The sequence below is a fragment of the Rhincodon typus genome, chromosome 18, assembly GCF_021869965.1.
Source record: "Rhincodon typus isolate 14 chromosome 18, sRhiTyp1.1, whole genome shotgun sequence".
NCBI classification, from domain to species: domain Eukaryota; kingdom Metazoa; phylum Chordata; class Chondrichthyes; order Orectolobiformes; family Rhincodontidae; genus Rhincodon; species Rhincodon typus.
The window spans coordinates 4,476,129-4,500,498 of NC_063349.1; the positions used below are offsets into that span (position 1 = coordinate 4,476,129).

General features: G+C 44.2%; 1 protein-coding gene across 2 annotated transcripts in view; it reads left to right on the top strand.

The window, feature by feature from the left end:
• The window catches only part of large1 (LARGE xylosyl- and glucuronyltransferase 1), a 420,017-nt gene that overhangs the window by 255,270 nt on the left and 140,377 nt on the right, over nucleotides 1-24,370 (top strand). For both annotated transcript variants that reach the window (XM_048607545.1, XM_048607546.1), the window contains exons 4-6: nucleotides 2,834-2,916; nucleotides 13,261-13,384; nucleotides 16,855-17,026. In XM_048607545.1, the coding sequence (XP_048463502.1) occupies nucleotides 2,834-2,916; nucleotides 13,261-13,384; nucleotides 16,855-17,026 (379 nt within the window). The remainder of the gene's footprint in view (nucleotides 1-2,833; nucleotides 2,917-13,260; nucleotides 13,385-16,854; nucleotides 17,027-24,370) is intronic.

The following is a 24,370-nucleotide window of genomic DNA, read 5'->3' on the forward strand; positions in this document are numbered from 1 at the left end:
AACACCAACTTACAGTACTAGACTTGAACATGATGTGAACAGGAAATGAGAAGTTCCACTTCTTTTGGTTGTCTCTCACTGGATGTCTGATGGACATAACCTCAAAATGCCTGTTCAAACCGGTTCGCATCAAATAGACGATATGTAGGAGGTTACTCAAACCCCTGACAAAGCTCTAAATTACTGACCTCATAGGTACCACAGGGCCTCGTTTCAAAAGCATAAAAGATCTAAAATCCGATCTTATGTTTGCACTACTAAATGGACCAAAACAATGTACAACCTGATCACCTCTTGGAACAAAGATCCTTTCATGGTTCTGCCATTTAGAATGCAATGCATTCATCCATAAGCTTTTAACATTCGTCAGCAATTGAAACCAATCCTATGTCAGATTGGCATAAGCTCAAAAATGCATTCAAATTACGTATTGTCCGTCAAAGAATCAATGTACTGATTATTGCCTGGGACCAAACTTACACATCCTGCTGAACCTTACGCTTACATAGCTAAGTCTGAATTTCGTCAGGCTGCCAGGGTTTGGTGATGTGCCCTCCTCTGCCAGTCCTCTGGGAAGAGGATGCCCCTCTTTCACACCACCTGTTCAACCTGGAGTTCCGTGCCCCGGTCAGAGAATTGTCATGCCACCTTTCCCTTCTCACAAATTTGCAGCAAATATCCTTGAGGCGAGGTCAAAGGATGCCAGTCCATCAGGGGAAGTCCACTGGCCAGTTGTTCTGCGAATAGAGTGGAGTAAATGGGGCTAGAATCAAAGGTGATGGACACCATAGGGGCAGAGTAGATAGCTAATGAGGTGAGTTTGATAAAACATGGCCAGTGAACCCCTTCGGCCCTGCAGTGGAGCTCTGTCCAGAACACCTGACCAAACTCAGACTTACAGATAGTAGGAACTGCAGCTGCAGTTTTTTCTGATGAAGGGTCTAGGCCCGAAACGTCAGCCTTCCTGCTCCTATGATGCTGCTTGGCCTGTTGTGTTCATCCAGCTCTACACCTTGCAAACTCAGACTTAGCTATGCAAGCATAAAGTTCAGTCCCCTGCCTCCATTCTATAGCTTTTTAATAAACAGGCTTGGCTACAATCAGATTCCTCTTCTGACAATTCCGTGCATTCACTCAATACTATATTCTTTCATTAATGTTTCCAGCCAGAATCCTGGTGAACGAATACAGCTCATTCATTAGATAACATGAGTTTCCTGAACTCATCTTCAACAAGAGTATGTCTTCCTCTCTGACAACTCCACAGCCTTCTGCTTCTAGAGTTTTTTTTTCTAAGGAATTCAGGGTTTATCTCAGCTCTGACTGCTTGGGGGTCTGCTACTAACAGCACTTCTGCGGTTATGTTCCTCTTCCCTCTAAATAAACCTGCTTCCGACCTCTGTGTTGTAAAACTCACCTCAGCAAACATCTTAACAGGGATCTCCCTGGGTGGCTTGCTGTTCATTTAGCTAATATCACATGACTTCTTGTAAATTTTTTTTCATTCGCTGTTCGAAAATGACTTTCTGACCTTTGAAAAAGGAATGGCCTCCGCATAACTGAAATCTAAAATCCTCTACTTCAGAACCCAAGATTCCAAACAACAATGATATATAATGATTTTTTATCACAGTAGTGGAAATAATTGAAATCTGCTCGCTATATTACATTTCGTTCTAAAGCATTCGGCGTTAAAATCCATTCCACTAGTTGCACAGTGTTAGAATTCAGCCACGGAGTTTACTCAAGCAAAATCTGGGTTCCATCCTTCCAAGGTACAGTGCTTTGAAAGTACAAAACAGCAACTTTTTGATTGGGATTCTATCTCCTGACTAGAAAGTTTACTGAGGAAAAGAGAATCGATCTAACCTGCATTGATCAGAGAGGGAGCCAGTTCTTATGCTCTCTCTCAGTCATACTTTGGTTTACTCTGGCTTGTGTTTCCTGTTATGCTCAAGCCTGGTCCTGATTTTTAATGTCACAGTACCAGGTTCCAAATGGCAAAGAAGATCATGTGATTTGGAAATTTCACCCTTTAACTTTGCAGTATAGATACCACCTGGTGCTGCACTAAGCCATTCAGAGGAGAACATCTCATTGTTCATAGTCAGTGCAGTAGTTGGCAAAGTACATTTGGTTTTATCACCTGTAGAGCTACTGAGGAATAAAATCCCCCAGTTTCCCTGATCCTAATCCTCAGTGACAGAAATGGAAATTGGAAGCATCAAGTATCAGATGGCACGGTGGCTCAGTGGTTAACACTGCTGCCTCACAGTGCCAGGGACTTAGGTTTGATTCTACCCTCAGGCAACTGTCTGTGTGGAGTTTGCACATTCTCCCCATGTCTGCATGGGTTTCCTCCGGGTGCTCCGGTTTCCTCCCACAGTCCAAAGATGTGCAGGTTAGGGTGGATTGGCCATGCTACATTGCCCATAGTGTCCAGTGATGTGCAGGCTGGGTGGGATAGCCTTGGGAAATGCAGGATTACATGGACAGGGTAGATGGGTGGGTCTGGGTAGGATGCCCTCTGGAGGGTTGATGTGGATTTGATGGGCCGAATGGTCTGCTTCCACACTGTAGGAATTCTGTGAGTGCAGATAGTTGGTTGAGAAGAGAATTGACCTTGACTATGATGCCCAATGCAGTTGAACAGCCTAACAATGCTTGCTGTCTTTGGAAATTGGCCACACAATTGAGACAGTGGGGGAGATCAGTACCTCAAACTAAACCTCATAAATGGCCAGCTCCTTTGGAAGATGAGAAGAAAATTAGTGAAAAGGTGTGTTTGACCATTTAAAAATATAACTTTTTTGGGGTTTTCTTTTTTAAACAGACAATCCACATTGCCATTGTGTGTGCAGGATACAATGCAAGCCGCGATGTTGTGACCCTTGTAAAGTCCGTTCTGTTTCACCGGTATGTATGCACTGTGCTCTATTTACAATAAGCTTCTTTCACTTCGAACAATTTCTCCTTTAACTCCTCTCACTTGCTCCAAGTCAAAGCTGTAGCCATCAGTAACCTGTATGGGTCCCAGTAACTCCTGTCTCTTTGTGGGGTATGTGGAACATTCCTTGTTCCAGTCTTACTTGGGGCCTCCCCCTCTCTTTCCAATACGTTGATGATATCATTGGTGCTGCTTCCAGCTCTCAGAATTGTAGAGAAATTCCATTTGGCTTGTAATCTCCATCCTTATCTCACTTTTACCGGGTCCACCTGGCTCCTCCCTTGCCTTCCTTGCCCTCCCTTGTTTTCATTAGGCTAGCCACCAATATCCATTACATACCCAGTGACTCTCACGGTTACCGTGACCGTACTTCTTCACATCCTGCTTCGCGCAAAGATTCCATTCCATTCCCCGAGTTTCACCATCTCTGTCACATCTGTTCCGAAGATGCTACCTTCCACCAGAGTGATTCTAGCAGTTCTTCCTTTTTTCTTCATCCCAAGGTGGTTGATGAGGCCCTCAGCCATCTCCAATCCATTTACCTAACTACTGCCTCACCCTTTCCCTTCCCTTCCCTCCAGAACATCAACAGGATTCGCCTTGTCCTCACTTTGCACCCTACTAGCCTGTGCATTCAAATGATCATCCTTTGCAATCCCCACACCTCTAGAAGGATGCCAGTCCCCATTGTGGTATTAAGCGATGACGCCCACCGCTGATCACCATGTGGTACCTGTGAGCAGTAGGGTACTGCCACTTCCTCTCTTTCATTTGACTGGGTCCAAGGGCCTATTTGGTTTGCGATGGCAAAGCGATAACCACCAGTGACTAATCAGATTATGTAGTTTATTGCGTGACAGCAGTTAGATACAAGTTAAATTGGCTAGTTAGGTATTGTCACTGAGACTATTGGAAGACATAGATATCTATCTCCTGCAACTCCCAGCACCATTTTCTCAGTTTCCCCAATTGACAGTGTATGACATCATCAGATTGGGTGGAGCTTAGTGCAGTCTTTAACTTTAACCCTCTCAGAACCATTATCTTACATTACACTACCTACAATCTTTGATACAACTAATAATTCCACCGTCTGAGGTAAGCTGCCATTTCTAAATGGTATGGAGTGTTGAATTTATCCCACACAGAGACATGCATTAAATACGCATAAAAGCACTACCTAGTCCCTCTATATTCATCCATCCAGAGACATCTTGTATTGCTTCATTACACCTTCCACTTTCTGTTTAATATCAAGATTATAGCTTCTAGGTAACACCATTGCAGGTGTGAGAAACCTTATACAACCAGTTTTAGAAAGTCTAAAATAAATTCAATTGGGTCAATGGGCTGAAGAGTGGCAGATGGAGTTTAATTTGGATAAATGCGATGTATTGCATTTTGGTGACCTTGGGTAGTGTTGCAGAACAGAGAGACCCAGGGGTTCAGGTACATAATTCTTTGAAGTTTGTGTTACATGTAGACAGGGTGGTTAAGAAGGCGTTTAGCACACTTGCCTTCATTATTCAGACCACTGAGTTTAGGAGTTGGGACATTATGTTGAGGTTGTACAGGACGTTGTTGAGGTTGTACAGGACGTTAGTGAGGCCTTTTCTGGAGTACTGTGTCCAGTTCTAGTCACCCTGTTATAGGAAGGATATTATTAAGCTGGAGAGGGTTCAGGAAATATTTACCAAGCTATTGCCGGGAATGGAGGGTTTGAGTTAGAAGAGGCTGGATAGGCTGGGACTCTTTTCACTGGGGCGTAGGAGGTTGCACATGACCTTTTAGAGGTTTATAAAATCATGAGGGGTGGAGATGAGCCAAATGGCAGGTATCTTTTCCCTAGGGTGGGGGATTTCAAGACAAGGGGGCATATTTTTAAGTTGAGAGGAGAAAGATTTAAAGAAGACAAGGGGCAATTTTTTTTTTAACAGAATGGTTTGTGTGTAGAATGAACTTCCAGAGGAAGTGTGGGTACAGTTACAACGTTTAAATGACATTTGGATAAGTACATGAATAAGAAAGATTTGGAGGTATATGGGCCAGGAGCAGGCATGTGGGACTAGTTTAGTTTGGGATAGTGGTCGGCATGGACTGGTTGGACTGAAGGGTCTGTTTCTGTGCTGTATGACTCTGTGGCACCACAATTCCATTTATATAGCGCCTTTCCTAAGATCCAGCTATCCTGACGTTCTTCACATGTGGTTCCATCACTGTTGTAATGTTGGAAGCATAACAATCAATTTGCACGCAGCAAGCTCCCATATATAGTAACTTGAACATGTCCAGATAATCTGTTTAGTTCTGCTGGTTAAGGGATAAATATTGGTAAGAAAGACAGGGAGAACTCCACTACTTCCCTTTGAATAGCATGTGGCAATAGTTATGCTCCTGCACAGGACTCGACGTGACCTTAAATTAATTTATCATCTAATAACAGCACCTGAGGCAATACAGCACTCCCTCAATGCAGCACTGTAGATAAATCTGGATTATATTCTGAGATTCCTGAGTGGAACTCAATCCTATGTAAGATTGGCTAAGCTGAGTGTGATATCAAGTCAGCCAAGGCTCATAATGCCTTTTACTGCTTGGATCTCATTACTGATATTGAAGAAATTTATAGTTCTGCTTTTTCTTAACCAGTTTACCCAGGCACTGTAGGAGGAGAGATCTTTGAATTAGGGTTGATAATGAGAAATGGGGCCAAACGCAAGTTAGAGAGATCTTGCCAACACATAAGACACAACAGAAGAGAAAAATTGCAATAATTACGAACTGGAGTTGGTTCAGAATACGTGAGGCTAAACCTAAACAAGCAAACAATTAAATAATCCCATAAACTAAGAACTGCAGTGCTGTGGTGAGGGAAAAGACTAGGAGAAGCATAAAAGACATACTCGGTTTAGCTGCTGGAGCCAGAGTTTAAGTGAGAGACAACAAGTAGCTCCACATCCTCAGAACCCCAGGGTTAACCAACTTGGCGAATACGCTCACTGACCAATATTGTGCAGGGAATTCAAAGAATGAATTTTTAATTGTCTCTTCTTAATTAATGATGTATGACGCATGTTCAAAGACAGAATGTGATGCCTGAAAGGACAATGGAAGCAGATTCAACGGAGGTTCCTAAAGCATGCTTGGTAGATCCTTAAAATGGAAAGAGCTGTGCTTCTCCAGGGAGAAAGCCAGGGAACGGGACTAATTAGAGAACTCTTTTAAATAGTCAGTACCAGCCAGATGTACTGAATGACCTCTTTCTGCACTGTTTGAATCCTTGATCCTACAACCGGCTAATAGCCCATTTGTTATTCTTGAATTAACCAATAGATGGACAGCCTGAAAGATAGTTTTCGATTTCAGCATTAAACAGGATATTGGCTCTTATTTTTGCACCATCATGGATTTCATCTGAAACCATTCCTCCTGTCACTGTGCCAGACAAAATATGCCTCTACCTCCAGAAAGGCCCAAGGTCACTGAAATAACTCCACAGAGGCTGGTATCCCGTTACCAAGTCACCCTTTATTTACACGTGGAGAGTCCTTGACACTGATCCAGCTCCCTCAGAGTGAACAGAATCTTTGACACTCCTGTTTATATCTTTCAGCCAGGGCTCTCTGATCCGACCAAGTTAACAGCCCTAATCGGGGAACTCATATTCTATGAGGTCCACCTGGCTGACCTCATTACAATCACTACCTTCACCGAAGGGCAAAGAAAAGCAATTTGTTGTTGGGGCGTGAACAATTTGATCATACAATACCTATCTGGCCTCAAAGTGCCTCCTTGCTGCAGACAACAAATATCTTGACTGAACAGAAATGATATACCTAGAGGATAATTATTTTATAAAAGATTAGAAAGCCCTTTTTGGTTGATGGGATGGTGAAAGGTTCTGCTCTGTCTCAAGTCTCTGTTTGCTAAAATACATACAAACACTTTGTAAGCATATAAAACACGCAGGCTAACCTGTGTACTGAAAATACTCAAACAGCTTCTTTCCAAAGTCACAGCTAAGCATCTCAGTGCATTCTATTTTCTTTGCAGGCCTTGCAATTTCTCTGTGAAAAATTCAGGGCCTCTGTGGCCTTGTTATCATGAAGAGAAAAAATTTACATTGCAGCCTGCTCGTAACTCAAGTCCAGCAAAATTCCATTGTAAAGCCGCAATGTTTAATGCATAAATCACACCAGGCTATAACATCCAGACAGTGGAGCTGTATAAGTGCTGTTTGCATTCAGAGAGCTTACAGATGCTGTCTGATAGGATTTCACACAGAGGTAATGCTGGGCTTGTCAAACTTAACATCACTTTCGTTGGAGAATGCTTGATAAGGTATCCCGGTTTTAAAACTCAAAAATGCCTTTACTTACATGAAATACTGTTGGGTCGTCAATGACAGCAAATCTCCCTTGATTTAAGGATATTGCCCACTCATGGTCACATGTTTTTGCCATGGAGCATCATGTGACTGAACAGGCCAATTCTTAACTCTTTGGGCACGTGAGGCAGGGTGTGTGATCCAATGAAGGAAGCGTTCTTTTTTCTTTCCTACAATGTCACCTTTATGCTTTGTCATTAAGGCATTGGGACTTGAAACACAATGCAGCTGGGGTCAAAGGTCACAAACGGCACCATCATTAATGCTGTCAAGCCAAATCACATGGTGTGTGAGGTCCCTCGCCAGCAGTGCCCTTGTTGCTGGTTGAGTTTGTTGAGTCATCGATTGAGATTCTCACCGTCCAGTTTCAACTTCAGTACCAAATTGTTTACTGTAGGGCAATGGCAGGCAGTTTGCTGTTATCCTTTGGCCTTCTGGATAATGGTGAAGGATGTTATCGTGGATTTTACTGCCAGTCACGAGCCATACTGCAAGTCACCTGCGGGTGGATGCGGAGTACGGTGATGGTGTTGTGGTGCAAACTTAGCCAAGGCTCTTCCTTGTGAGTCAGAAGAAGGTTGTGAGTTCAAACTTTACCCCTGAGCTGAGACTTCATTGCAGCACTGCGGGAATGCCGCATTGTTGAATATTTGACTGAACCTTTAAGTTGAAGCCTCGTCTGCTCTCTCAATAAAACTCTCAGGGCAGTGTTTGAAAGACAGCAGGTGATGTGAGATGGGAATATGACTGATTCATTTCGTACCCACCCTAAGCTTACTGAGGCCCATTGTAAACTTTGTTCCCCTGCCCTGGAAAGTCAGGATTGTTAAAGTGCAGAAGGTGTTCACTCTGCCAGCTGGAGGTCTATGCCAGTTCACTGAGTGAAGAGTGCACATGCTGTCATTTCCCTGCCTTTTCTTCCTCCCCAGATGACAATCCAATTCACTCCTGAGTGTCTCGATTGAACCCGCCTCCACTAGCCTCTCAGACAGCACATTCCTGAAGCCAACCACTCGCTGCGTGGCAAAACATTTCCAGCCCCAGCCATTGCTTCTTTCCTCAACACTTTAAATCAGCATCCTTTGGTTATCCGTCCCTCCATCAACGGGATCATTTTCTGTCCAATTACTCTCACTATTTTGACTTCCTCCATCAAACCCTTCCTCAAACTCTGCCTTCTTCAATCTATCGACACAAGTTTTTCTTTTTCTATTCATTCATTGAATGAGGGCATCACTGGATAGACGGCATTTATTGCCCATCCCTAATTGCCCAGAGGGCAGTTAAGAGTCAACTGCATTGCAGTGGGTCTGGAGTCACATGTAGGCCAGACCAGGTAAGGATGGCAGTTTCCTTCCCTAAAGGGCATTAGTAAACCTGATGGGTTTTTCCAACAATCAGAAATGGTTTCATGGTCATCATTAGATTCTTAATTCCAGATTTTTATTGAATTCAAATTCCACCATCTGCCATGGCGGGATTCAAACCTAGTCCCCAGAATACTATCTTGGTCTCTAGATTAATAGTCCAGTGATAAGACCATGAGGCTATCGCCTGTCCAGAGCCATTCTTGAAGTCTTTTGTGCACCCTCTTGAAAGACTTCACATCCTTTTCTTAAGTAAGGTGCGTGTTTAAGGGATTGGTTCTGAAAGGCTTAATGTTCGAGCCTGTATAAAGCATCTTCCAATCTGATGGTGTTATGAGGAATTTGGTGTGGAGTGACAGAACGTCTTTGGACCTTCTGGAGTGAAAACCTGTATCAATAGCCTGAGGAACAAAATCTAACTTAACGGACGGAACTTCTATCCGATTGCTATCATGTCTTACATGAGAAGTAGGTTATTGTGAGAGGCGCCTCTTATTAAGACTCACTAGTGTTTTTTTGCCTGATTACTGTAAACCAAATAGACCTTAGGCACAGCCAAGGATGAAGGTGATGACAGCAGCTTACCCCAGCCACAAGTTGGTAGTGGTTGGCTTCGCTACACATCTGGTAGGGCCTAGAACTAGTCAGAAAACTCCAGCTGGCCAGAGCACTGGTTTGTACAAGTTTAACTCCTTGCTTGTGTGCTTTCTGTTATTTTTAATAAAGCCTAGAAGGTATTTTCTATATCAACCTGTTCTGAGATGTTATTACACTGGTGCAGGCGGGACTTGAACCTAGACCTGCTGGCTCAGAGATAAAGCAGGGAGTACTGTACACTTTATTAACCGTGCTGTCAACCTGTTCTGTCACCTTCAGTGACTTCTGTTCATATGCTTCCAGGTCCACTACTCCTGTATTCCCTTAGAGTTGTGCTGAATGTTTATATTATCTCTCTATGTTCGTTCCAATTCACACTTCACAGCACAGAATTTCATTTGCCACTTGTCTGCTCATTCCACAAGATTGTCCCATGTTGTACACTGTCCTCACTGTTAACAATGCTTCCAATTTTTTTTTTATCCTCCACCAGTTTTGAAATTGTACGAAGTTATAGGCCATTAATAAATATGAGGGAAAACTAGTGTCCTGGGGAACTGGAGAATTGCAACGCAACCCCTCTAGCCCAGAGAACATCTATTAACCACTATTCTCAGTTTCCTGTCACTCGTCCAATTCCACACGCATATTGCTGCTGTCCTTTGATTCCATGAGCTCTTTAAGTATTTCCCGGAGCTATTTCTGAAATAGAAGCATCCAGATTGAAGCAGTTTCTCAATTCCTTCATTTAAGATAATGGGTCTTCCACTGAGACTGCAGAATTAGAACATGACACAAGTGAGCTAGGTCCAGTCCCAAATTGGAAGTCATTATTAATTGTTAGAGTGTGCCTTTTATTTTAACCAATGCTTTCCCAATGTGGCTTCCTTGGCTCCTGTACGGCAGTTCGGAAATCCAGCCGACTTCTGCGGAGGCTTTATTTCCTTAGGTGCTTGCCCTTAATCTTGGCATTTGGGATTTAATATTTCCTGAAGGTAGGGAGACAACTGTGTCGCAACTAATTCACCTTTCTGCCCCAAGAATCAGTTCATTCATCTCTTCGAGAACCTTGCACCGGGAGAAAGAGAGTTAGCTTCACCCTCTCGATCCCCACCTTCCAAATTAAAATACCTCTCCTATATCAGAACGGGACGACACTTTCAGGCTGCAGAGTGCTTTGAGACGCCTGATGCTTGTGAACATGGCAATTTAAAAGCAACTCTTAATTTCAAATGAATTGAAAACAGGCATAAACTCCGAGGCACCAGCTTCGTGTCAGCAGTTTTCTCCTCAGCAGTCAAGGTGATGCTGCTTGCAGTTGAATAGAGTACATGGTGACAATCATGAACAGTGGCCATTAGTCTCCCGATGGAGTTGTAATTGGCTTCGGTCAACAGTGAGTGTAAGCCTCTGGTTGTTGAGGGCTTTCCCACATAAATGCTGTTGTCGAAAGATGTTGGTTTTCATGCTAATGTTGCAATTGCAGGGCCGCAAGGTGTGTGCACGATGTGGGGGCTGAAGCATTGGAGCTAGGTTTGCACTATTTCTTCCTTTATTCATTCACGGGATGAGGGCATCACTGGCTGGGCAGCGTTTATTGCCCAGTTGAGAGTCAACCACATTGCTGTGGGTCTGGAGTCACATGTAGGCCAGACTAGGTGAGGGTGGCAGATTTCCTTTCCTAAAGGACATTAGTGACCCAGATGGGTTTTACCTCAACAATCAACAATGGATTCACAGGCATCATTAGATTTTTAATTCCAGGTATTTATTGAATTCAAATTCTACCATCTGCCCTGGCAGGATTCGAACCTGGGGACCTCAGAACATGATCTGGGTCTCTGAGTTAACAACCAGCGGTAGTACCGCTAGGCCATCGCCTCCTACGTGTGCTCAATCATCCTCAATCCAAGCCTTAGGAGCAGAATGATAGAGGAGCAAGCAGTTTCTTAGCTACCTCAAAGTCAGCAAAACAAAGGAGCTGCTCATCGACTTCAGGAAACAGAGTCCGCTGCTGCCAGCCCCGAATGCCAGGAGGACCATCCTTGTTGACGCTACCTTCAGTTGCCAGGTGAAGCTGCCGCAGCTGACACTCTGTGCAAGGCTCGCTCTCATCGCCATTACAATGCTGCCGATAAACCCGCCACATCAAAGAAAAATAAAATATAAAATGGAAAAAAAGAAAAGTAAACGAAAGAGAGGAAATAAATGGAAAGAAAACGAAACGGGTGGGAGCAGATGAGCCCCGGTCAAGAGCCCTCACCCAGCCCTAAACCTAACCTCTTCCCTAATATGAGGTTCTTCTGATTGATGTAAAATATCATGAGCTGTGAAAACCTGTATGAGAAACACATGAATTGATGAGGGTACATAAATTACTTATTACAATTGAATTGCAAAAGTATGTGTTTGAGATGAAGGAAAACTGATCTTTCCCTTTATTGCATTGACACTGCAGGCTGCCCACCAAGGCTGTGGAATCTGGTGTTTATCCTGGGGCAGCTCTGATAAAGTCACGTAGATGCCTGTCAACCGGACAGGTTCAAAATTAGGTTTTGAGTTGGTAAAACAGACCAGCAAAGACAGTTGGTACAAATAAGAAAGCCTGCTTTGTGGAAGTCACTGTATTTTTCAGTCCGCATGAGAGTCCAGACATTTCTGGTCACTGCCTTGTGTCATTTTGAATGCTGACCCCTGTGTGGGGGGCAGGGGGTGTGGGTGTGTGTGAGGATGTGTGGGTGTTTGTCTGTGGGGATGTGTGGGTGTTTGTCTGTGGGGATGTGGGTGTATTTGTGTGTGTGTGTGGTGGGGGGTGGGGGTAGGTGTGGTGGCCGTTCCTCCAGGTGACTTTCCCATCATCCATCCCTGAAACTAGGTGCAACTTATTGGGTGACAGCAGAAGAGGTCTGCAGTGGTTCTGCCACTTGATAGCTTGCTCAGGGCTTCAGCCATGGTGGGGCATGTGGGTGCCAGGTGGTGGATTGTTGGTAGCTGCTCCCCTTTCCCAACTGGTAGGCCCTTTATCATGCCCCTTCCCCCTCCACCCGAGCCTGTTTGCCCCACCTACCCAACCAGTCTCACCCACTGGCTTTTGGCCTTCCTCCTTCAGGACCATATGACGTGATAGCACTAGGGCCAGAGAGCTACTGACGACAGCTCGGGGGAAATCACAAAAACTCTTAGCTTCCACTTGCTTCCATCAGTGCGTTCGGGTGTTGAAGATAACGTCAACATCTGAAGTTGTTAGATAACTGTTGATAACCTGACTCCCTGTCCTGTCAATTGTCAGACAAGTCTTTGACATTACAAGTCTATTCAGTCGTTCTCGTTGCTAGGAGAGAGGCACTGGTGGTAATTGTGGAAAGGCCTAACAAACTGTTTCTGCTGATCCTAATAATGTCGAACGAAAATACATGAACAGTCAAAAATTTCCTGGGTGCCACCTTGGGTGGCAGCTCTCAACTCTTGATCTGTGTCAAATCCCATTCCAGAGGCTTCAGTGTAGAATCCAGACTGACCACTGCAATAGGGAGAGCAGTAGGGAGAGAAATGTTAAACAAGGCCCAATCTGTGCTGTCCTGGTGGATTTGCTGAATGCCTGGGGTCTTTTTTGAAGAGCAGGGGAAATCTTTCCAAAGGCCTGACTGCAGGTCGTCTCTCGATCAAAATCATACTTTCTGGGAGCTTTCTGTGTGCACATTGAGAGCCACATTTCACCTTGCTACAAAGACTACATGATAACAGTACTTCAGCTCAAAATGCTTGGAGACTGCTTGGATGTCTCCAGGTGGTGTCAGACACTACATAAATGCAATCCTTTCTTTCCTATCTCGTACCAAGTAAACCAATCAGAGTGACTGACTGAAAACTGATGAGAGTACCCTTTCAGGAGTTCCAACTTTGGTGTCTGAGAAATGCAGACGAGCGCATTATATTTACGCTTCTGTGTTGTATGTTCACAGGCGAAACCCATTGCACTTCCATTTCATCACCGACGCCATTGCCAAGCAAATCCTGGGCCATCTCTTTGAGACGTGGATGGTTCCTGCAGTGACAGTCAACTTTTATGATGCTGACGAATTGAAGGTCAGAAATTTATTTATTGTTTTCGGCTTCCAACTTTTCCCTGGCCCACACCCCTCCCCTCCTCAACCTCATTACCCTCACAGTGATGGGTTATCCCCCCAACTTCATTTCGAAAGATTGAACTGGGAGTGAGAACAGATCCCGTGCCAACACAGAACATCCTTAGTCCCAGCAGTTGTGAGCTGAACTTTTGCTATATGAAGCTCTACTTAGATCCCAGATGGTGTGACTATGATCAGTTCTGGGCACCACACTTGAGGGTCAGTTCTGGGCACAATGTTTGAGGGTCAGTTCTGGGCACCATGCTTGAGGATCAGTCCTGGGCACCACACTTGAGGGTCAGTTCTGGGCACCATGCTTGAGGATCAGTCCTGGGCACCACACTTGAGGGTCAGTTCTGGGCACAACGCTTGAGGATCAGTTCTGGGCACAACGCTTGAGGATCAGTTCTGGGCATCACACTTGAGGATCAGTCCTGGGCACCACACTTGAGGGTCAGTTCTGGGCACCATGCTTGGGGGCGGCATGGTTGCTCAGTGGTTAGCACTGCTGCCTCACAGCACCAGAGACCCAGGTTCGATTCCACCCTCGGGCAACTATCTGTGTGGAGTTTGCACATTCTCCCCATGTCTGCGTGGGTTTCCTCCAGGCGCTCCGGTTTCATCCCACAGGCCAAAGAGGTGCAGGTTAGGGTGGATTGGCCATGCTAAATTGCCCATAGTGTTCAGGGATGTGCAGGCTGGATGAATTAGCCATGGGGAATGCAGGGTTACAGGGTTGTGGGTCTGGGTGGGATGCTCTTTTGAGGGTTAGTGTGGACTCAGTGCGCCAAATAGCTCGCTTCCACACTGTACGGATTCTGTTATGATTGACGAAGGTATATCTGCCTTGGAGAGTATGCAATGGGGTTACAATGTCAAGATCTTCTGGATAGATTTAGCTTTGTAGTTATTTTTATATCAACCTGTTCTGGCACATTATGACACACATCTTGAGCAGCTAGGACTTGAACCTGGGTCTCCTGCCTCAGAGGTAGGGACACTACCACTGCACCATAACAGCCCATGCCCTTAAGCGACTATGGTTCGGCCACATCTGGAGTATTGTGTCCAGTTCTGGTCGCCTCATTAAAGGGAAGATCTGGAATTGTTGGAAAAGATGCAGAGGAGATTTACCAGGATGTTGCCTGGAATGGAGAGAGCTAGGGCACTTCTCTTTAGAACGACGAAGGATGAGAGGTGACTTGATAGAGGTGTACAAAATGATCAGAGGTATAGATAGAGTGGACAGCCAGAGACTTTGTCCTAGGGTGGAGGTAGCTATTACGAGGGGACATTGTTTTAAAGTGAGTGGAGGTAGATGTCAGAGGTCGGTTCTTTACTCAGAGAGTGGTAGGGGCGTGGAATGCATTGCCGGAGAGGGTAGTGGAGTCGGCCTCATTAGGGGCATTTAAGCAACAATTAGATAGGCATATGGACGATAGTATAAGGTAGGGGTGGAGGTTAGATAGACCTTAGGTTTAGGGTAAAAGTTCAGCACAACATCGTGGGCCGAAGGGCCTGTACTGTGCTGTACTGTTCTATGTTCTATCTCAGACAGAGCTGACTCATGGAGTGTTTAACCTGAGGGCAGGCTTAACTCGTATTCTCTTGGAAACGGGTGAAGCAGGAATGATCCAAATGCGTAAAGTAGTCGATAGGCTCAATAAAGAAACAATTGCACTAATGGGAGAGGCCAGATGGAAGGAGAGTCTTTAAAATTATCAAGGCCCGTTAAGGGGGTTATCACAATGTAGTTCTAAACACAAAGTTGAATGGAAATCTGGAATTCCCTTCCCTAGCCTCAGCTGGGGATCAACTGAAAATGCTAAAACTGAGGTTGATCAAATTTTTTCTCAAGCATAAGTATCTCAGGATGATGGAACCAAGGTGGAGTGAGGCAAGAGATCTGCTGTGATCTCACTGAATGGTGGAGCAGGCTCGAGGGGCTGAATGGCCTCCTGATGCTGTTATGCACAAACATTGTTCTGCAGTTTTGTTATGAACAGCTGTTTTTGGAATGCTGTGACACCAAATGTGGATGCACAAATCTGTTTCTGCACTTGTCCATTCAGCACGAGTGTGATAGCAGTTGTCACATGAAGGCAGGGCATGAGAATAGAGGGCTAAGCAACTTAGTACTTGTGTTACAGTAAAGGTACTGCCAATACGTGAGTTTGAAAAACACTCTGTAAACTTACAATCATAGTCATACAGCACAAAAACAGACCCTTTGGTCCAACCAGTCTGTGCCGACCATAATCCCAAACTAAACTAGTCCCACCTGCCCATGCTTGGCCCATATCCCTCCAAACATTTCTTATTCATGTACTTATCCAAATGTCTTTTAAATGTTGTACCTGTACCCACAGCCTCCACTTTCTCTGGAAGTTCATTCCACACACAAACCATTCTCTGTGTAAAAAAATTGCCCCTCGTGTCTTTTTAAAATCTTTCTCCTCTCACCTTAAAAATACACCACCTTGTCTAAACATCCCCACCATAGAGAAAAGACACCTACCACTCACCTTGTCTATACCTCTCATGATTTTATAAACCTCTATAAGGTCATCCCTCAACCTCCTACGCTCCAGTGAAAAAAGTCCCAGCCTATCCAGCCTCTCCTTATAACTCAAATCCTCCAATCCTGGCAACATCCTGGCCAATCTTTTCTGAGCCCTCTCCAGCTTAATAATATCCTTCCTACAACAGGGAGACCAGAACTGGACACAGTACTCTTTCACTGCAGGGCAAAGAATAAAATGTGGAGCGGTGCCAAATCTCAGAGAGGCCAATATTTTACAGTCAGGACCACTTCCTTCCTAGGACGTGGGCGACCCTGACAAAGCAATATCATTAATGAGTTTCCAGACAACTGGAGCAGCAAATTTATTGAGGGCCATGGACCAGTGCAGAGGTAGAGGAGATGTTAAGTGAAACATGGTTAAAACTTAACAGAAATTGCTGTTCAACTCAGTGATGCAGATAAAGTTGTTATACTCCATCTGATCCTCCTCCCATTCCCTATTTAACCACAGTAACTTTGATAGTAATGGTGCCTTAGGTTGAGTCAGCACTTGAGGTTGTACCAGGAGATTACTTCAAGCCCATGAATCCCAGAGGCATTATGATGCAGCGAATAGATCTGATACCATCGTTCCTGTTCTCCTAACCTGTCCAGATAGGTTGATTAAAAATAATTAATACATGGGTCATGCGGTGAAGTGGTAATATTCCTACCTCTGGGGCAAGAGGCCCAGGTTCAAGTCTCACCTGCTCCAGAGGTGTCAGAACAGGTTGATTGATATCTATACACAACGAATGCACTCGTTCTAAACCCTGGTGCTGATAGAATTACTAAGGAGTGTTTTTAGTCATTGATGCAAACTTAAAATCAAATCAAATTTAAACCAGTTTGAATTTACATTCCAGCCAGAAGTATCATGGATTCCAAACAAGCATTACTCAGGGATATACGGACTAATGAAACTGGTTCTCACCAAGACTCTGCCTGCTTCCCTGGAACGGGTCATTGTCCTCGATACAGATATCACCTTTGCAACAGACATCGCAGAACTTTGGGCTGTACTTCACAAGTTCAAAGGTAGTGTGTGTGTGTGTGTGGTGTGTGTGTGTCTCCTTTCACTGCTCCCCTACTTCACAAATTCATAAGCCAAATTGTTTTGAGATACCAATTGGAAGCTTTTATGCCTCACCTTGGAGAGAATGAATGGAGAACTACAGTTCACAATCTGTTCACTGTGAAAATGTCCCCACTCTGAAACTCAGAGCATTCTGTGTGATGTCTAGCTGTGCACTCCATGCGATTTTGGTCATCACAGCCAAGGTAGAAGCTGTGAGACTACAATCGACCAACAAAAAAGTAAACTCAGTTTTTCGTCATCCCTTATCGGACATGAATGGATGCTGGGTTGAGAATATGAACTTAAATTATGAAGCACAAAATGGTCAAAAGCCTCTAAAAATTGCTTTATAGGCTTCCACATTAGGAATGAACTGCACTTCAGTGGGTGGAAGGGAAAGAGGATTGTAAAGAACTTTCAATCCTGAAGGGATTTGTAGAACATCTCACATCTATATCGTAGCTTGGAGATGTAAAATGTCTGAAGGTGTTTCAACAAAGTATAACTAGACAAAAATAAGCCAAAGAGATAGGATTTAAGGAGCTTCTCAAAGAGAAGAGAGGGAGTGTGATAACACTACAAGGCCTATGGGGTATCACTAACTAATTCCCTCATGGAGTTCATTGACTATGAATTCCCTTGGTAACAGACAATAGCCTGCCCCGTTGGAACTCATCACCTGAGCCCTGTAAAAAGCAGACTGAGGGTTGGCTCTGCAGAACTGTCTGTCCCAAGTTGAGACTAGCCTATGAATGTCACAAGTAGTGGCTCTATTTTGATGTTCAACCATAAATGGTGTTCCTTTCCAGTCTGAAATCCTGAGTTATTGCATCGGTGACGAGGGCAAAACAAAGTTTTGGACAGCCTTGCCTTTCAACAAACCCAATCAGAGAGTGATGGGGAAATATTACAAATGCTGCCTTTTGGGAAAGAGGATCCTTATGATGTGGGTATGGAGGATCGGCCCCTGTGCGCTGAAAGAATGAGATAAATTCTTTCAGGCAAAAGGGATAAAAGAGTATTACAATCAGTACGTCATTCTCCTGACCATTTGTGGGGCCCCACATTTCAGCATCATGGAGAGTTTAACCGACCCAGCAAATCCAGGGTCTAAACCTGTGACAAACAGATAGATATGGTCGTGGACCTCCCGACTCCAAACCAGCTGTTATATTGCAGCATTACAGGTTTAACACAGCAAATCGACTTCCCGGGGAACCAGTTACTGAATTTGTGATGAGACTGTGGAAATTGGTGCAACACTGTGAATACGGGTCAGGAGGTTGGGAAATGTGAAGCGATTGCTTGGTTAGTGGAATTAATGATATTGCGACCCAAGGAAGCTACTGACTAAACTATATCTGGACCTCAAGACAGCCATTGAACTGACCCTCTCTCAATAAAAAAAAAGGGGCTCTGGACTTTCAGGGGTCCATAGACAGTCCTGTCCTCAAACTTGGGCTAACACTAGACTGCAGAACCAAGTCCCCAGTGGATAATACTCACGGCCCCTGTTTGCTGCCAGGGAAAGGCGATTGGAGACAGAGGCTGCAAGGTTCCAGAACTGGATTGAAAGTTTCTCCACAATACAGTAAGGAATAAGAACATCTACACCGCTCTTGTGGTCATGGAGTTCACCCCAGACAGGGTGACTGAAACAAGTGAAATGTGTCCCACCCAAACCGAAGGATGAAGCCACCTCAGGGCAGGTCTTTACAAATAAATCAGCCCGAGGATGAGGAAGTGATGCAGCTAACTTACATCATTGGTGCCAAAGGGGCACCAGTTAGGATAAAACTCCAGGTAAATGGCCGCCCCCTACTCACAGGTACTGCTGTATCTATTGCTGGGGAGGAAACTTTCAGGAAATTCTGATGGGGGCATCTTGCATTTAATCCTGCGAGACACCAAGGCTAGATTGGCCACATACACTGGGGAGCCCTTAAGTATTATTGGAACCAGTTGTGCAGGGGTGACAGGCAGCCCGACTACCCTCACTGGGGGAGCAAAGGTCAGGTCCCAACCTTTTGGGAAGGGACAAGCTGCAGAAAATCCACCTGGATTGGCAACAGATCTTTAAAATTGGTTCTGGCGATCTGTACGATGTCATTGGAAAATGACCTGAAGTGTTCCAAGAGGGCCTCAGGGAGGAAAAAGGCACCAGGGCAAAGATCGCTGTAGACCCAGTTGCCTGATCTAAATACTTTAAGGCATGGTCAACCCCCATGCTATACACACCAAAGTAGAGGCCGAATTGGAATGTCTAGAGGCATCGTGAGGAATATTAGTGCGGCACGGTAGCTCACAGCGCCAGGGACCTGGGTTCAATTCCACCCTCGGGCGACTGTCTGTGTGGAGTTTACATGTTCTCCCCATGTCTACGTGGGTGTGCTCTGGTTTCCTTCCACAGTCCAAAGATGTGCAGATTAGGTGGATTGGCTAAGCTAAATTGCCCGTGGTGCTCAGGGGTCTCTAGGTTAGGTGGGTTATAGGGGATGGGTCTGGGTCAGTGTGGACTTGTTGGACCGAAGGGCCTGTTTCCACACTGTAGGGATTCTATGATTGTACGCCCAGAACAATTTGCCCCAAGAGGAAAGACTTTGCAAATGTCACACAACGACTAATGTTGACAAATATTTTGGCTCATTATGACCTCCACTCATTGTAGCTTGCAATGCCTCCCCCTCTATGAGATTGGGGGTATTATCATACTGTTGGGATGATGGGATAGAATGTCCAATCACGTATGGGTCTCAAACTCTGGCGGAGGCAGAAAGAAGGTTTGGAAAGGTAGTCATGGTGAAAAAGTCCCACCTGTTTGTCTACAGCTGGCATTTCATCATAGCAACTGATCATAAAACTCTAATGTTTCTCTTCAAGGATGACAAGGCGATTCCTCCCATCACATCAACTTGGATCCAGTGCTGGACACTGCTATAAGGTGTTCATGAATGCACCTCGAAACAAAGTCCAGAGAGACATGTAGCCAATGGGGATGCATTGAGCCACTTGTTACTACCCACCGGCCTACCTTCACCTCCAAAGATGGATGAAGTTATCATGGCTTTGAATAAAATGGACACTTTAACACTGCCAAGCAAATCCAGACTTGGACCCAAAAGCGCCCTATGTTGGCAAAGCTATGTCATATCGTCCTAAGTGGTGGACCACAAGGACGTCCTGCGGAAAAGTTTAAACCCTATATCTCAAAATATCAGGAGTTGAGCAGAGAAGATGGCAATATCTTGTGGGGAGCCTGTGTGGTTGTCCCATGTCCAGGCCAGCGACCAATCCTTGAAGAGTTACACAATGGCCACATAGGAATTTCTAAAATGCAGATGGTTCCAAGGAGCTATGTTTTGTGGCGTAGAGATAGATATTGAAAACCTGGCCAACCAGTGCAAAACCTGCCAGGAAGACCAGAAGGCTGCAGCAGCTTTATTAGACCCATGGGAATGGCTGAGGAGACCCTGGGTGTGAGTACATGCAGATTTCACAGGGCCATTTGTAGCTGTCTGAACTCAATTCTTATCAATGCCCATTCAAAATGGATCATCGTGCACTGAATGGCCTCTACTCCCCTTACAACACCATAGAAAAACTGCCAGTCCTTTAGGACACATAATATAATCCAAGGTCCCTGTCACAGAGAGTGGGACCCCTTTCCCCAGTGGGCGGTTTCAGACCTTTCAAAAGACAAACAGGGTAAGGTATAACTGGCCAGCACCCTACCATCCGTCCTCAAATGGTCTGGCTGAGCCAGCAGTCCAGTTATTCAAAAAATAGCAAGAGAAAGCAAACCAGGAAATCTGGAAATGTAGCTTGAATGTTTCCTCTTCGTCTGTGTGATGATGGGACGAACCCCGATGGAAGTATTGGTTGGCCGACGCCTTCAGATTAGACTTAGCCTGACTTTCCCAAGCAGACTCAGGGCTTTGAGGCGCAGTGGAAGTGCCCTTACCTCTGAGCGTGAAGGCCCAGGTTCAGGTCCCACCTGCTCCAGAGGTTTGTCATGACAGTTTGGGGGCATCTGGGTAGGTCAGTCCGTATAGCATTAGGTTTTGAATCTGACGGTCCACTGTTCAAGTCCCTCTCCGTGTGCTGCTTTGGCCTCTGTTTGCTCCATTCATTTACAACAATAATTAAGTGAAGAAATCAACTCCCTAAAGGGAGCTTCAGGAAGTGTTTGTTCGACTCGCAAACACGACCCTCAAAAGTCCACTCTTCCCCTTGCTTTTATTCAATTTGAAACTGGGGTTATTTACTGGTGGTAGTTAATAGATGAAAAAAATACCACAGTGATTTGGTGATGGGGATGAAAAAAATTCACCTGTGTGATAACATTTCTGGATTTAAAAAAAAGTGATAAAGCAGACGCAGGGATGGGTCTGCAGATCTGTCTCTCCCAGGCTGGGACTAACCTCTGCGTGCCACACGTATTGGCTCTGTTCTGGTATTTAACAACCAATGATGTTCCTTTCCAGTTTTTACAGGGAGGTAGAAAACTGGAGTGGTTTAAGGAGAGAATTCCAGCACTCAGGGACAAGCTGAACAAAGATACAGTCACAGATAGTGGAGCAAAACATGTGGGAGACGCAGCGTATCAGGAGAGCACAGCAATTTCAGTGATGGAGCCTTTTAAATTAAGCCAGTACTTTCTAACCCAGTTAAATTTTATGAATAATCCATCGTTTTATTGCTTTACAATGAAAAGAAAATTGAACAACTTTACGGTTCTCAATGATTTGTAATGCCAGTTACCCTAAAAGAGGCACAATCAAGTAGGAAAAGTGATAATTGATTGTTGACTGAAGCTTCCCAGCAGGTTTGAAATACCGAGCAACAAATGTTGACCTAATGTAAGGATGCTCTTTGTCGGTACTTAACTACATGTAATTCTAAAGAATATGAAGAGATTGAAGATGCTGCAATTATTATCCTTAGAGGAAAGGAGATGAAGAGTAGTTCTGATGGACATATTTACAATCATATAGAGTAGACCGAGTAAATAGAAAGAAACCATTTCCAAAAGCTTGATAATCAGAGGCAACAGACTTAAAGCAATTGATAAAAGAACCAGTGGCGATATGTGGGGAGAAAGCTCTTTTTTTTTTATCTAAACGCATGTTTTGAATTTACAATAAGCCACCTGAAAGGAAGGTGGTTGAAAACAAAAGCAACAGGGCCTACAAAAACTGGAACGGACGAATATTTGATGGAGCCATGCATTTGTGGATGATTCATAAAATTTAACAGTAACTTGGTTAGAAAGTACTGGCTTAGTTTAAAAGGCTCCATCACTGAAATTGCTATGTTCCCCTGACATGCTGCGTCCCCCACATGTTTTGGCTGCTGTATATATTGAATTGAATTAGCTTTATGTTCACATATGCAAATAAGTACAGTGAAAAGCTTACAAGTTGCCACCCACAGCATCATCTTAGGTACACAGGTACAGATTTGTAAGAGCTAATTCTTAGGGAAGAAAAGAATTTGAAAAATAAAAAGTCTAGCATTTAGAAAGACTCGCTGCCACATTATAATTGGATTGGTCATCGAAAGAGCAAGTACAGACTTCATGGGTTGAATGATCATATGTATTCCACTATTCCATGGGTTCTATGATGTCAAGTCAGCCTACTCTCGTATTGAGAGGGTTCGGGGTAGAAAAGTTACAGGGTTTATGGCTTAGAAATGGGAGGATTTCACACGAAGGGCTATAGATATAAAAAAGTAAAAGACTTGCATTTCTATTAAATTTTTTGCTCTGCTATTTTGATCTGGGATTTTACCTCCTGCAGGGTATTTGGGTCTGATGGCCAGTATCTATGTTAGCTCCTGTAACATAAAAACTAGAACTGTGTAACATGGTACTGAATAATTCAACAGAGTTTTATTACAGCTCCTGGGACCTACATGTGTTACAATCACTTCAGTGTCTGGGCTAATGCTAAACAATTTGGTTACAAACAGTAGCATGTCATGCTACAGGTGGTCCCCATTAAGATGGGAGTCTGAGATCCTTATACCCTCAGGCCACATAACTATGATACAATGATGATATCGTGAACATACCTCTTGAAGGTATACTAGTTCTGAGGTATAACACAGTACCTTTCAAAGCCACTAGATATTCTAAAGGGTTTTATGAAATTTTTAAAAACACATTCAGTCTTGTAATTTACAGTGGTGCAGTGGTTATTTCTTTCAAAAATTATTGGTATTTACAAAGGAGAAGGACACTGTAGATGGCGAGTCTAAAAAGGAATGTGTTGATATTCTAGGGCATGTTACTATAATGAAGGAAGTGTTGGATGTTTTGAAAACCATTAAGGTGGACAGGTCCCCAGAACTGATGGGCTCTCTCCCAGAATGCTGAGGGAGGCAAGTGAGGAAATTACTGGGGCCTTGTGCTAAATCTTTGTATCCTCTTCAGTCACAGGAGAGATCCCAGAGGACTGGAGAATAGCCAATGTTGTTCCTTTGTTTAAGAAAGACAACAGGGATAATCTGGCAAATTACATGATGGTGAGCCTTATGTCAGTTGTAGGGAAATTATTTGAGAAAATTCCGAGGGCCAGGATTTATTCCCATTTGGAAAAATACAGACTTATTAGCAATAGACTTTGTGCGAGTAAAGTCATGTCTCACAAACTCGATTGAGTTTTTGAGGAAGTGACAAAGATGATTGAGGGCAGGACAGTGGATATTGTCTGCCTGAACTTTAGTAAGATCTTTGACACAATCTATCATGGCAGGCTGATACAAATGGTGAAGGCACATGGGGGCTGGTGAGCTTTTAAGATGGATACAGAACTGGCTTAGTCATAGAAGATAGAGAGCAGCAGTGGATGGGTTTGTTTTCTGACTGGAGATGTGTATCCATGGTGTTCTGCAGGGATCAGTGCTTGGGACCCCTGTTGTTTGTAATTTTATATATGATTTGGAGGAGAATGTAGGTGGTCTGATTAGTAAGTTTGCATGTGACACAAAGATTGGGGAAGCAGCTGACAGTGAGGAGAATCGCCAGAGGAAAGAGCAGAATACAGATAGGCTGGTGATTTGGACTGAGAAATGGCAGATGGAGTTTAATCCAGACAAATGTGAGGTGATGCATTTTGGAAGACCTAATGCAGGAAGGAAATATATAGCAAATGGCAGAACCCTGAGTAGCATCAACTTACAGAGAGATCTTAGCATACAGGTCTGCAGTTCCCTGAAAGTGGCAGCACAAATGGATAAGGTGGTCAAGAAGGCATATGGCATGCTTATCTTCATCAGTCAGGGCACGGAGTAGAAAAATT